Source organism: Suricata suricatta, chromosome 2 (assembly GCF_006229205.1).
Source record: "Suricata suricatta isolate VVHF042 chromosome 2, meerkat_22Aug2017_6uvM2_HiC, whole genome shotgun sequence".
Lineage (NCBI taxonomy): Eukaryota > Metazoa > Chordata > Mammalia > Carnivora > Herpestidae > Suricata > Suricata suricatta.
The window spans coordinates 57,878,753-57,892,501 of record NC_043701.1 but is presented as its reverse complement, the minus strand read 5'-3'; the positions used below and the strand labels follow the sequence as shown (position 1 = coordinate 57,892,501).

Below are 13,749 nucleotides of genomic sequence, written 5' to 3'. Positions count from 1 at the left end.
CAATAAATGTAAGTGTAACTCAGGTTAATTTTACCAGCTTAAGGAAAGCTTTTCTGTGTTTCTCTTTATTTATTCCCCAGTTTGCAAAACTGTATGAATAAAGGAAGTGAATTGTTTTAATGTGACCACACTGAATATATATGTGGAGTGTGTGATTTAGCATAATATTTACAAGTTTCTGTTGACCTTGTTGATTGAGCATGACTACTAAACATTATGTAATAAAAATTCATCATAATTTTAAAAAATAATGTTACCTAAGTACATTATTAAATTGTCTTCATGTGTATCATACAGTTTGTGTTAATTTCATTCTTTGTTACATACTCTTTGTGAATGCGAGTGTAAACTGAGTTTTTTTCTTCCACTTCCTCTCTTTCTATATGTTGTTGTTAGACATTTGGTTTCCTGTTTTTGGCTATTGTGAATAAAACTATGAACATTCTTGTGCAAGTCTTTCTGTGGACAGATGTTTTCATATCACGTGAGTAAATCGTAGGAGTGGAACTTTGGGTTATAGGGTATGTGTTATGTTTAGCTTTTTGAGAAATGGCCATTTTTCAAAATGATTGTACTGTTTTTATACTCCCACCCACAAGGCATGAGAGTTCTGAAAGTTCAACATCCTTTCCTACATTCAATGTGGACTCTTTAATTTTAGCTATAGCAGTGGGCATAAAGTACTGTATCCTTGTGATTTTATTTGAATTTCTCTCTGATGTTGAGCAACTTTTTATGAACTTTTTGGCCAAAGAAATATCTTTTATGAAGTGTTTATGAAGGTCAAGTATTATGCCCAGTTTTGTTGTTTGTATATATATTTTTTAATGTTTATTTATTTTTGAGAGAGAGACAGGGAGACACAGAATCTAAAGCAGGCTCCACGCACTGAGCTGTCAGCACAGAGCCTGATGCGGGGCTCGAACTCACAAACTGCGAAAATCATGACCTAAGCTGAAGTCAGAGACTTAACCAACTGAACCACGCAAGTGCCCCTGGGTTGATTATATATTTATTATTAATGTACTAGTTATTTATATATTCTGGATGCAAGTCCTTTGACAGATAAATATGTTGTGAATATTTTCTCCCAGCCTATGGCTTACCTTTTAATTTTCTCATTGATCCCTTTTGATGAGTAGAGGATTTTAGTTTTGACAGTCCAATCTTTAAAACTTCATATTTTTTATGTCCTAAGAAATCATTTTCTCCCTCAGAGTCTCAAAGGTATTTTCCTGTTTTCTGAAGACTTTATATGTTAGCTTTACATTTGGTCTATCATACATATCAAATTATACTTTTGGCACAGGTGAGAAGTGAGTAGAGGTTCTTTTCTTCTCAGGTTTATGCAATTGTTCCAGGACCATTTGTTGAAAAGATTGTCATTTCCGCCATTTAATTGCTTTGGCCCCTTCTTCAGATATACATTCTAACTTATTTGAAAAGAAATTCATTCTTTATATAACATGTTTGGTATAGAACCATTTACCCTTTGAAATCTCTTTGATAGCAGTTTTTCAGTTGATTCCTTTGGCCTCAGTATCAAATCGTATTATAATCATTTGCTCCTTATTTCTCTTTCTGATGTCATCAGATGCTACTTCCAGAATAATGCTAAAGAGTGGTGATAGTGGGCATTCTTATTCCTGAAAAAAGCATTAATGGAAATGCTTTCATTTTATCATGAAGCAAAATGATATTTTTAGGATTTTGGCTGAAGGGAGCCAGTTTCTGTATTAAATGAGTACCAGTAAATTTCTACTTTATTGTGAGCAGCAGACTTTGAATTTTATGAAATAATATAGGCTTTATAAAGATAATAATATGATATTTACTTCTAATAATTAAAGGAATTATATTGATTTCTTAAAATATAAAGCTATTCTTGCAATACCTGGTTGAATCCCACTTGGTCATTTTGGTTTATTCTTTTAATATGCTGGATTCTTTATGGTAACATTTTTTATTTAGAAGTTTTGACTGTATTCACATGATAGATCAGTTCATCTACATTTCCTTTAGTCTCTCTTTGTTAGGACTTTATCGATGTTAAGCTAGCTCTCTGAGGAGGATTTAGAAGCTTTTTCCATACTCTGGAGAATTAAGTACTATTGATAATACCTGTGCTTTAAATGGCTGGAAAAATATACCAATATTGTTACTTGTGCCTGGTAATAAACCTAAATAGTCTTTAAAAAAAAAAAAACTTTCTAAAAGGAATAGTGTATCTTTGTTGTCCTTGGTCAAGTATATTCTAATTTTTTCTGAAATTGTTAATTTTATAATACATTCCTGGGAGATTTTTATTGAGCAGATACTCTTAATGTGGATAGGGAATGTCATGGGTGAGTTGTTGTATGAAATACTTTACATTCTGAGAGTGAGTCACTAATTTGGCCTCTGCCTACATGGAATTAGTGATGGTTTGATAGGAACTGAACTTGAGTGATCATAAACTTTTAATGCACTGTTGAAATAGGAGGGGAGGGAGGTAAATGCTTCATTTAATCTCTTTATTAACAAGGACTCTCTCATTAAGAACTTTTACCAGCCAGAGGGGTATCTGGGTGACTCCGTTGGTTAGGCAGCCAACTTCAGGTCAGGTCATGATCTCACAGATTATCGGTTTGAGCTCCGCATCAGGCTCCATGCTGACAGCTCAGAGCCTGGAGCCTGCTCCAAATTCTGTGCCTCCCTCTCTCTCTCTGAAAATAATAAATATTTTAAAAAGAACTTTACCAGGACTAATAATAAGTACCTTTATTAAGAAAGTCTGAAGATGATAATGAACTCTGGAAATATGAAGATTGTTGGGTTTTTCAATTTTGGTGGGCAGGGAGTAGTTGATATCTTACTTGATAAGAATATTCCTTATTCAGGGGTGCCTGGGTGGCTCAGTCAGTTAAGCTTCTGACTTCAGCTCAGGTCATGATCTCATGGTTTGTGGGTTCCAGCCCTAGGTCAGAGCCTAGAGCCTGTCTTCGGATTCTCCATCTCCCTCTCTCTCTGACCTTCCCTGCTCACGCTATCTCTCTCTCAAAAATAAACAAAAACAGTAAAAACAAATTTTAAAAACCAGAATATTCCTATTCAGTATTGGAGAACTAGGTTGATCATTTACTAGAAAACTTCTTAAAGTTTAAAATAGAGAGTTTAGAATTTGGATTGATGATTTGTGGTCTGAAGCACCTTGACCCACTTTCTGTATGTGGTAACCTGAATAATGGCCCGAGATACTCATGTCCTAATCTCCGGAATCTGTGAATGTTACTTTCTATGGCAAAAGGGACTTTACAGGAGTGATTAAATTAAGGGTCTTGTGATGAGATGATTGTTTTGGATAGTTTGGGTGGGCCTTAAATGTACTCACAAGTCTCCTTTAAAAGGGAGGTAGAGGGAGGTTTGACTGCAGTAGAAGAGAAGGCAATGTGACCACAGAAGCAAGATTGTTGTGATGTAGCCAAGAGATTTAATTCTGTTTTCCAAAGAGATTTAAGACTGTTGAAGGGCGAAGGAGAGCCAGTCTCTAAAAACTGGAAAAAGCAAGGAACAGATTCTCCTCTGGAACCTCCAGAAAGAATCTCTCCAACTGATACCTTGATTGAGCCTTAAGACTCATTTTGGATTTCTGGCAACCAGAACTGTAATACAATAAATTTGTATAATTTTAAGCCACTATAGGTTTGTAGTAATTTGTTATAGCAGCAACAGGAAACTCATACAGTATGCTTACACATCAACTAAACGTGAGACAAGGCCCTAGACCTGTGGAATTCAACTCCATAGTTTCAGCACCAAAAACAATGCCTTTGTTGATAGAGGAAGGGAAAGAAGGAAGGGAGAGAGGGAGGGGGGAAAATCAGGTAATTCATATTTAAGAGAATATTTTGAGCATGGTGTGTCTAGTTTCAGAATGAAGCAGAGAAAAACAGTAAGCTTGAAAACTTGAAGCCCACTCATAACCAGATAGGTTCTATAGTATTATTCTAGCACATCACTTTAAAAAATGGAACAATAGGGATGCCTGGGTGGCTCAGTCAGTTAAGCGTCTGACTCTTGATATTGGCTCAGGTCTTGATCTCATGGTTCTGAGATCGAGCCCAGAGTCCTGAGCTCTGGTGCTGGATGTGGAACCTGCTTACAATTCTCTCTCTCTCTCTCTCTGCCTCTGCCCCTTTCCTTTACCAGGTATCTTACTATTTTTGGTGCAGTTGTAAATGAGATTGTTTTCTTAATTTCTCTTTCTGCCGCTTCTTTATTGGTGTAAAAATGCAACAGATTTCTATATATTTTATAACCTGTGATTTTACTGAATTCATTCATCAGTTGTAGTAGTTTTTTGGTGGTCTGTAGGGTTTTCTATATAGAGCATCATGTCATCTGCAGACAGTGAATGTTCTACTTCTTCCTTATCAATTTGGATGCGTTTTGCTTCTTTTTCTCATCTGATTTCTGTGGCTAGGACTTCCAGTACTATGTTAAATCAAAGTGGTGAGTGGACATCCTATCTTGTTCCTGAATGATGTTAGCTGTATTTTTTTCATATATGGCCTTTTATTATGTTGAGGTGTGCTCCCTCTAACCTACTTTGTTGAGAGTTTTTATTGTGAGTGGATATTGTACTTTGTCAAATATTTTTTCTGCATCTAATGAGATGACCATCTGGTTTTTATCCTTTTTCTTGTTAATGTGTTCCTGCCTCTTTTAGATGATTATCATATGAACATTCATTAATAATGTTTTTAAAACAACCAAGCAAAAAATGTGTCCATTTATGGCCCCATTTCTTCACCTTCAGAGTAAAAGTGCATTTCTGTACCTCCTGTTTTTTCTTCAGCCCACCCCATTCAGGCTGTGGTTCCTACCTCATTGGTGAAATGACTCTCCCCAAGGTCATTAGCAATCTCTATCTTGCCAAATCTAGTAATCAGTTCTCTGTAAATCTCTTATCTTCTTGTATCTCAGCTCCATCTCCCAGCAGGATTTGACAGTTAACCAGCTTCTATGACTGTACAGTTACTGGATTTCCTCCTGAGTGGCCACTTTTCCTCCTGAGCAAGACTGTTGAGCTATCTCAGGGATCTCTCCTCTGCTGCCTTCTCTTACCCATCTTCATCTTATCCCCAAGTAAGTTCATTCAGTTCTGTGACTTTAAATACATCTGTAGGAGCTTCTGAGTGGCTCAGTTGGCTAAGCTTAAGACTGACTCTTGAGTTCATCTCAGATCATGATCTCACAGGTTCATGAGTTCAAGCCCTGCTTGTGATTCTCTCTCTCTCTCCCTCCCTCCCTCTCTCTCTCTTTCTTTCTCTCTCTCTCTCTCTCTCTTTCTCTCCCTCCCTCCCTCCCTCCCCAGCTTGTGTTTGCATGCACATTCTCAGGTAGGTAGGTAGGTAAGTAGGTAGGTAGATAGATGGATGGATAAAAACCAGTAGTTACGTGGTCATGAAATGATTAGAGCTGCCAGCAAGTAAGGATCATAAATAGTCAAGAGTCATTTCCTGATTTATATAGAACACCAGCAAGAGCATGTTCCATAAGCTACTGAGGCTTGCTATACTTAAGGCTTTTAGTTATTTATCTGAAATGTACTGATATTTTTCACTATTCCTGAGCATAGTCGTCCACAATCGAATGATCATCATGTCATTGGTACCCAGGATCTCAATTCTTATTTGTTGAGTTGATCAAACTGCTAGCCTCCAAGGGTAGATTCTTTACAATACACTTCAAACAAAGCAATATGTGCCAACTGCTTCTGCTAAAATGTTACAGAAATAAGAACAGGATCAGAAATTGCACATACAGTGTCAGCTCAAGTTATGCTCCACATAGATTAAAAGCAGTCTTGAGGTATAACATGTTCATATTCTTAAATGGATACTAAGATTATAAGGAGTTATTTTTATCTTTCTTTAACACTTTGCTGTTTGGGCAAATAGTCACATGGGCGTGATTTTTAAGCACAGCCTGAGAAGTGCCCAGCTCTTGGGTTATAGCCAGCGTGTGAGGCACAGACCCGCAGCAGACTGTTCTTGCCCAGACTTGTGATTGAATGTTTAGTAGCAATGGCTACTTTATCCCAGTACAGTCTGAATTACTCCCCACGGTTGTCAGACAGAGAACATTGGTTTATTCATTCAACACATGCGTACTGAATGGCTAATTTTACGAATCCATATTAGTCACCTTAAGCATAAAGTAAACCAAGCAGACCTGGCCCCTACACTCGCCATTTCTGGTTTATTTAGGAAGAAAACCCATATTAAGCAACTAACACATTCAAGCAATTTCAGCTAGTGATAATGGTTATGAGGGAAAGTATCAGATGCTATATGAGCGCACAGGCAGGGGAAAGCATAATTTAGGTTGAGTTTCAGGTAAGGCTGAGACCCCAAAACTGAGAGGTCTTAGCCAAATTGCATAAGAATATGCAAAATACAGGACACTGCATGGCAAGGGCCAAGAGGCACAGAAGAGCTTCTCAAGAACTAAAGGAGGGCATTGTGGGACTGATGCAGCCGAGTGGGGACATGGGTACAGAACGGAGAGGTAAGCAGGATGAGGTGTGGTCTTGTGAGCTGCAAGTTGGGAAAGCTGTACTGGGACCAAAAGAAGTCAAAAGATGCTGAGAAGGAAGGCTGCTGCAGCCACCCCCAAACCCTCGAACCTCTAGTAACACAAAGGCTCCTCATTTGGGCTCCACACAAACTCAATGTGTGGCCTGGTACTGGAGCCAGAGGTTACGGGGTGCCATTAGCATACAGCACCACTCCAGCCTCTAGAGGAACCTGGTCTCCCCACACCGAGCACACGAAGGCGGTAAACAAATGCACATTCTAAAGAAAGGGCGCATTGGGTCCAGAGATTTAGATCGGCTATCAACTCCGTGATATCCCTTGGGAGTCGTGCTCCATCAGTACTGGATTCTAATTCTACTACCAAGGCATGAGGTTTCTTCATTTATAAACTGACAGTGAGTGAGCCTTTCAGTCGGCAACCTTTTTTTTTGGTCAGTTGTTTCTTCCTAGAATTAGAAGAAATATCTCTTTAATTATTGCCAATAAAGGTTAATGTGAAGACAAAGTGATTGGTAGGCTGTTTTCCTAATCTGTGTGATGGTACTCTTAATTTGTCTAATACTCGATTATTGTCAGCATGTGGTTGCACTGTGAAATTTTCACCTTTGGTCATAGCTCATTACTAAAAACTAGCTATTATAGGAGACCTGCCCTTGAGTCATATGCTTGTATTGTCATGGTGTTCTCTGATAAGTGATTCTTGAGTGTGCTTCATTTGCTTTCTGTTGAAAATCACTGCAGAATGAAAACTAGCATATCTTGAAACCCAAGGACACTATATCTTCCCTACATTTGGAATTCTGAGGAAGACTGTGCTGAGCATTACTTATTTTTTCCTTTTTCCTAGATTCTTCTTAAGCCTTTGCAGAAAACTCCTTGACGCAAGATGGCTGCAAATAAGCCCAAGGGTCAGAATTCTCTGGCCTTACACAAAGTCATCATGGTGGGCAGCGGTGGTGTGGGCAAGTCTGCTCTGACCCTGCAGTTCATGTATGATGAGGTAAGTGCCAATTTTATAATGGATGTCAAAGTTTGGGCTTTTAGATAGTATTTCTTGCTTAGTTTTGGGGCTGTTTTAGATGTATTCCTTGAAAGCTAGTAATCATTTTCTCCCATTTTTAAATTTAGAGCTAACATTTGTACACATGTTGATTTAACAAGTCAATAATTCAAGATCCTTAAAAACCTTTACTTTAAAAACAAAACAAGACTGGAAACAGTACCTATTTTTAAGCAATCTAACTTTGGCTTTTTCATTTTAAGTGTTTTAATGGAAGTTCCCATCTTGAATGAATAGAGCTAGTAGATAAAGTACCTAATTGAGACTTAAAATGAACATACGTAGGTGTCCTCTGATAACTTGAACAATAATAATAATAATAATAATGATTTTTTAAAGTTTTATTTATTTAATAGTCTTTACACCCAACATGGGGCTCGAACTTATGACCCAGAAATCAAGAGTCACATGTACCTCCGACTCAGCCAGTCAGACGCCTCTATAATAAAATAATTTTAATAATAGTGGAAAAATCAATTGTAGTATTTGGCATGGCATATACTTATCATTAGACAGGCAAAGATTAGGTCCCTAAAATATAATTACTAGAAGGTTACAGACTTGTGTGCCTATATTTATGTTGGACTTTATTTCCCTAGAGTTATGACAGCAATATAGTCTTTCCCCAGAGGACTCTTATCAAGCCTAAATGATTTAAGAGTTGATAATCCAGTTTAAGCATTTATCCTCAATTCCTCCAATAGAACCAGGGTTTTATGATTATTCTTTCTTACTTAATCTTCATAACAATCCTACATGGTATGGTAGTATCCCCATTTTACAGATGAGAAAACAGAACCCAGGGAGGTTCCCCAGTCTGCCCAAGCAGAGTGCTCTCTGATGAGTAACCAGGCTCTAAGCCTGGTCTCCTCTGACAGCAGATCCTGCAGATCCATCCTTACCACCCAGTGTCCCCTCCTGTTGCCTACTCCTCAGCATTCTGTCTCACACAAAACACGTCCATCATTTACCTTGCTCATTGGGGATGACAATAAAAAATTTGGAAAGAAAGATTGAAATGGTACTTTAAATGAAATTGCTGATTTATCTGTTCAATCTGTTTTTCCTACTACTCATTTTAATAACTAGTCTTTCAAACTAATCGCTAACTTAGGCCCCTTCTTGACAATAAAGAGGAGGTCAAGAGTAAGGCTGTTCATGGGCACCTGAGTGGCTCAGTCGGTTAAGCATCTGACTCTTGATTTCATCTCAGGTCATGATCTCACAGTTCTCTGCCCCTCCCCCGCTTGTGTGCACGTGTTCTGTCTCTCTATCAAAATAAATAAAAAGGTTTTAAAAGAAATATTTCATTTAGTATTCATAAATATTAGTATTCACAATAGTATCTGAGTACTATCTGAATATCTGTATTTGATATTTATAAAGATACAAATAAAAATTAGTACATAAATATGTTCTAATGTCCTATAGCCTTTATGCTTACAAATACACTGTGTCCATACTTTTAATAATTATTTAGTGAGTGTCTACCATGTACCAGGCACTGTTCTAAGCTCTGGGAGATAGAGTGATGAGTGGATTACTCAAGTCCCTGCTCCCATGGGTTAAATTCTAGTACAGGGATATAGACAGTGAGCAAATAAATAAGACAATATCAGATAATGAAAATACTTCTAGGAACTAGTAAAAAAAACCTGCAAAACTGTGTATGTATACATCGATACATGCCAACAATGATACAGTGATCAAAAATATCAAGGGGAGATTTACAGAGTTGAAGATAGATGTGGAAATGTAAAGTTGTTTAGCTGTACTATTATTTAAAAAGTCAGATGTTCAGAGAGAGATCTAAAAGTTTAGCATTTGCCACTCTACTGAGTAATATAAGTCACTTTATTGATTTGGTTTATTTCAGTGAAGAAATTTAACAACTCCCAATGCTTACCTAAATGTTGACTTACTTTCAAGTTATTTCCACAGTTCCAGCATGAAAATTTATATTTAGAGAGTCACATTGAAAGGAGTTTTGTTTTATTTATTTGATTAAATATATGTGTAATAGTTTTTTGCAGGTATGATGTTTTAAGAAAAAGGCACCGTTTTCAAGTTCTAGACCTTTTCAAGGTTCTAGACTTAATCATTCAACCCTAGCTTTTTACAAATGTTGAAGCCACTAAATTACCTAAAATGAAAAGTTAAATGAACGTAGTTTTTACCAGTGGGGAAACCTGAATGAAGAGCACATGGGACCTCTTGTACTATTTTGGCAGCTTCACGCGAATCTCTGCTTTGTCTTTCTTAGTTTGTGGAGGACTACGAGCCTACCAAAGCGGACAGCTACCGGAAGAAGGTCGTGCTGGATGGGGAGGAAGTGCAGATCGATATCTTGGATACAGCCGGGCAGGAGGATTATGCTGCAATTAGAGACAACTACTTTCGGAGTGGGGAGGGTTTCCTCTGTGTCTTCTCGATTACAGAAATGGAATCCTTTGCAGCCACAGCCGACTTCAGGTATGTCAGGGATGAATGCCGCTGTACAGGTGTCCTCCCCAGAAACAGGCGGACAACCAGAGGTAGTTACTTGTTACTCTTTCCCTCTGCGTGCAGTTGGTTTATTCTCTGTGTGCTGCAGTGCGTGACTCCACCCGCAGTGCACGGACATTCAGAGGTTCCGTGTACCTCACCTAACCCTCCAGTCATCCCCGGACATGCTGTATTGGTGCGTGAGGTGGTGGCAGCCTCAGGCCCCAGAGTCTGTTAGGCATAACTGGAGCATTTCTCTTCGGATACAGCACTACTGCTGCCAGAATAGTTGGTGCTTAAATCACATAACGGAGCACCGACCCAGATTCTAGATCTTCCTGCGTTAGTCACTCGCTTTACGGAACCTGTGTGTCACTGAGTGGGCACATCGCCATCCTCCTCAGCATACAGATGCCCTGCAGCTCACGCTGAGTATCTTAATAGAAACACTGATACCACAGAGTGGTACACTGGGTTGTGTTACACAGTAGTTTCTGTATCTCACTTACCATTTGCCTAATCAAACTCTGTCATTTCTTTGGTTTGCAGGGGGGTGGTTGGTGAAAGGGAGAGAGGTTGTAAGAGAAATATGCCATGAGTAAGTTCTTGAGTAGCCTGTTACTACATGCATAGTCAAAAGTAGTCTTTTATTGGGGCGCCTGGGTGGCTCAGTCAGTTGGGCATCCGACTTCAGCTCAGGTCATGATCTCGCAGTTCGTGGGTTTGAACCCTACGTCGGGCTCTGTGCTGACAGCTCAGAGCCTGGAGCCTGCTTCTGATTCTGTGTCTCCATCTCTCTCTGCCCCTCCCCCACTCACTCTCTGTCTCTCAAAATAAAGAAGACAAAAAAATTTTTTTTTAAAGTAGTCTTTAATTATATATTTTTTATTTCTGTGTTAAGTGTTTGCCTTGGTAGGAGGGATACAAAAGAAGCAAGTGGTGAGTAGTCTATTTTCTAGATTCACACAGCCTAGGTGAAAAAGACCTGAAACCAAGAGCAAGGCAGTGACAGTAGGAGCCGTGGGCAGTGATGATTACAGGTACCCAGGAGAGGGTAGAAGCTCAGAGGCCTTCTTGAGATAGACAAGCATGAAGGATGAGAAGGATTTCACGGACAAGGAAAGAAGTCTTGTGGCGCTTGAGCAAAAACTGAACCTGGGCTTACATGAAGCCTCCTTTCCATGTGCACTCAAAAGTCTCAAGAACTTCAGGGAATCTCAAGAACAAAAAAGTGTGTCATTGAGAAACTTTTAAAATGCATATTTATGGGGCACCTGGGTGGCTCAGTTGGTTAAGTGTACTACTTCGGCTCAGGTCATGATCTCACAGCTCGTGGGTTCAAGCCCTACATCGGGTTCTGTGCTGACAGCTCAGAGCCTGGAGCCTGCTTCAGATTTTGTGTCTCCCTCTCTCTCTGCCCTCCCCCACTTGTCCTCAGTCTCTCTGTATCTCAAAAATAAATAAACTATAAAAAATAGGGGTGCCTGGGTGGCTCAGTCGGTTAAGTGTCCAGCGTCGGCTAGTATGATCTCACGGTTCCTGGGTTCGAGCCCCACGTCAGGCTCTGTGCTGCCAGCTTAGAAAGCCTGGAGCCTGCTTCAGATTCTGTGTCTCTCCCTCTCTCTCTGACACTCCCTTGCTCGCGCTGTCTCTCTCTCAAAAATAAATAAAAAGCATTAAAAAATAAAAAAAATAATAAAATGCACATTTATTTGTAAGATCACGTTGTTGGTTTCCCTACGGAAGGAGTTATGTATTTGATAAAGGCGGACAGTGGCAGGCCCTGCTCACTTACAATCCTGGGAGACTTGTTGAAAGAGAAACATCAGTGCTTATCCACTCATTCAGCAAATGTTTGAGCGCTTATTAGGGAGCAAGTCCTGTTCTAGGTAATGGCACAAATGTGTCACCATAGTTGCCAAAGCCGAAGTGATGTCTCAAGGGAATAAAGAGAGTAAGACTCCTAGGCTGTTGCTGTTACAGAAAACAAGGGAATCATTCATTACTCTTCTGTCCTACCTCCAGTGTGGTGCCCTTTCCGTAAACAAAAACAGTCCCAGTGACTCAGAAGCGACAGGAAAGGCATTTTTGAGACAGTCCGAGTGCTTGCGCTCCACTCGGTCTGACCAGCGGAATGTAGCATGGGGGGCGGCTCCTCCCTTTAGCCTTGCGGGGCCTCCGGTCCCCAGGGCAGCACCCACCACTTGCTCAGCCATGTGTGCCGTGTGTCCACACCGGCTCCAAGAGCCCGCTCCCACTTGTAGGATCAGCTGGATGTGTTTGTGTTTTTCCTGGCTAGGGGAGAGCTTGTGAGAGCAGGCCCCATCCGTACCCACCTGACGATCCCTGGGACCCATATTGGGTTCGTTCCTGGCATATATCACACAGGGCATGTTTAGTAAACGTTTGATAGAAATGTTAGAAAACGTTCTTTTTTTTTTTTTTCTGGTTCTCACTTAAAAATGAAGAAGTTGGACCAGTTTATAGAAGTACTTTTCTAAAATGCTATGATAATAGCCTCTAAAACTCTGCTTAAAGGGAGCATCACATTAAGTAAAATATGTAGGAAGGTTGTAGACATAGCAGTGCCTTTCACTGACATCCAGGAAAAGTAGCTAATTAAAACCAGCTAATTAACTCTCATGAATACTGTCTTCACACCTCTGAACCCAGAAGGTCCAGGCTTTCCAACACCACATTTCTGATAGCAGTAGTCACACTGCATTTTCAGGACTGGTCTTCCTGAAGCATCTGACTCAGTAGCTTACAAGGTATTTATGAAGAAATAAATTAATGACTCTAATATACATACGGCTAGAGTCACAAATGCCAGAGTCCATCTTTGGTGGTTAGTGAGATCAAGTGGTAAGTCAGGTGTTGTTAACATCCTAGTGTGAGACTGTTGACCACAAAGGAAACTGGTTAAGGAGGTAACAGCAAATTTGTTGTCACCAGCACTAGAAAAAGGTTTTGACTGGCGAATATCCTCTTCACAAATACATTACAAATTTAATAGTAGCAATGATGAGTGTTGGCATGCTCTTTGCAAGAGATCATGTGGGTGCTAGACAACAGCACAGCACCGTAGTACTCTAGAACCTAGCACGTGTCACCAAGTCACTGTGCCCAGCTGACATTGTACTTCCTAAAAGGATATTGATGATAAACTAAGTACCTGTCAGTGGAAGATGGAGGTGACTGTGTGCGGTCTATAATCTGTTCATGGTAGAAAAACTAGGAATTCAAAAACAAAAATTTTAGGAGTGCTTCAGTGGCTCAGTCAGTTAGCATCTGACTCTTGATTTTGGCTCAGGTCATGACCTCACAGTTTGTGGGACCAAGCCTTGCATCGGGATCTGCACTGGGTGCAGAAACTGCTTAAAATTCTCTCTCCCTCTCTGTCTCTTTCTCTCTCTCTCTCTCTCTCTCTCTCACTCTCTCTCTCTCTCTCTCAAAAAAAAGAAAGAAAAACTAGGAATTCCGGTCCAAAGAGCTGCCTACAAACACTGAGTCTGTGAGAATATTTACGACATCAGAAATCAGATGAATGAAGTAATGCTAAAAGTAGTAACACTGCCTAACACTCATACAGTGCTCACCACACACCAGACACTGTTCAAAGCA

At 39.8% G+C, this 13,749-nt stretch overlaps 1 protein-coding gene across 4 annotated transcripts in view; it reads left to right on the top strand.

The window, feature by feature from the left end:
• RALA (RAS like proto-oncogene A) overlaps positions 1-13,749 on the top strand; it is a 66,675-nt gene that overhangs the window by 41,387 nt on the left and 11,539 nt on the right. The window contains exons 1-3 of one of the 4 annotated variants that reach the window (XM_029926690.1): positions 5,026-5,127; positions 7,429-7,581; positions 9,905-10,113. In XM_029926690.1, coding sequence (XP_029782550.1) covers positions 7,468-7,581; positions 9,905-10,113 — 323 coding nt within the window. In that variant the 5' untranslated portion in view covers positions 5,026-5,127; positions 7,429-7,467. Of the gene's footprint in view, positions 1-4,965; positions 5,128-7,428; positions 7,582-9,904; positions 10,114-13,749 lie in introns of those variants that run through there. The other 3 variants (XM_029926689.1, XM_029926687.1, XM_029926688.1) reach the window with 3 other exon arrangements.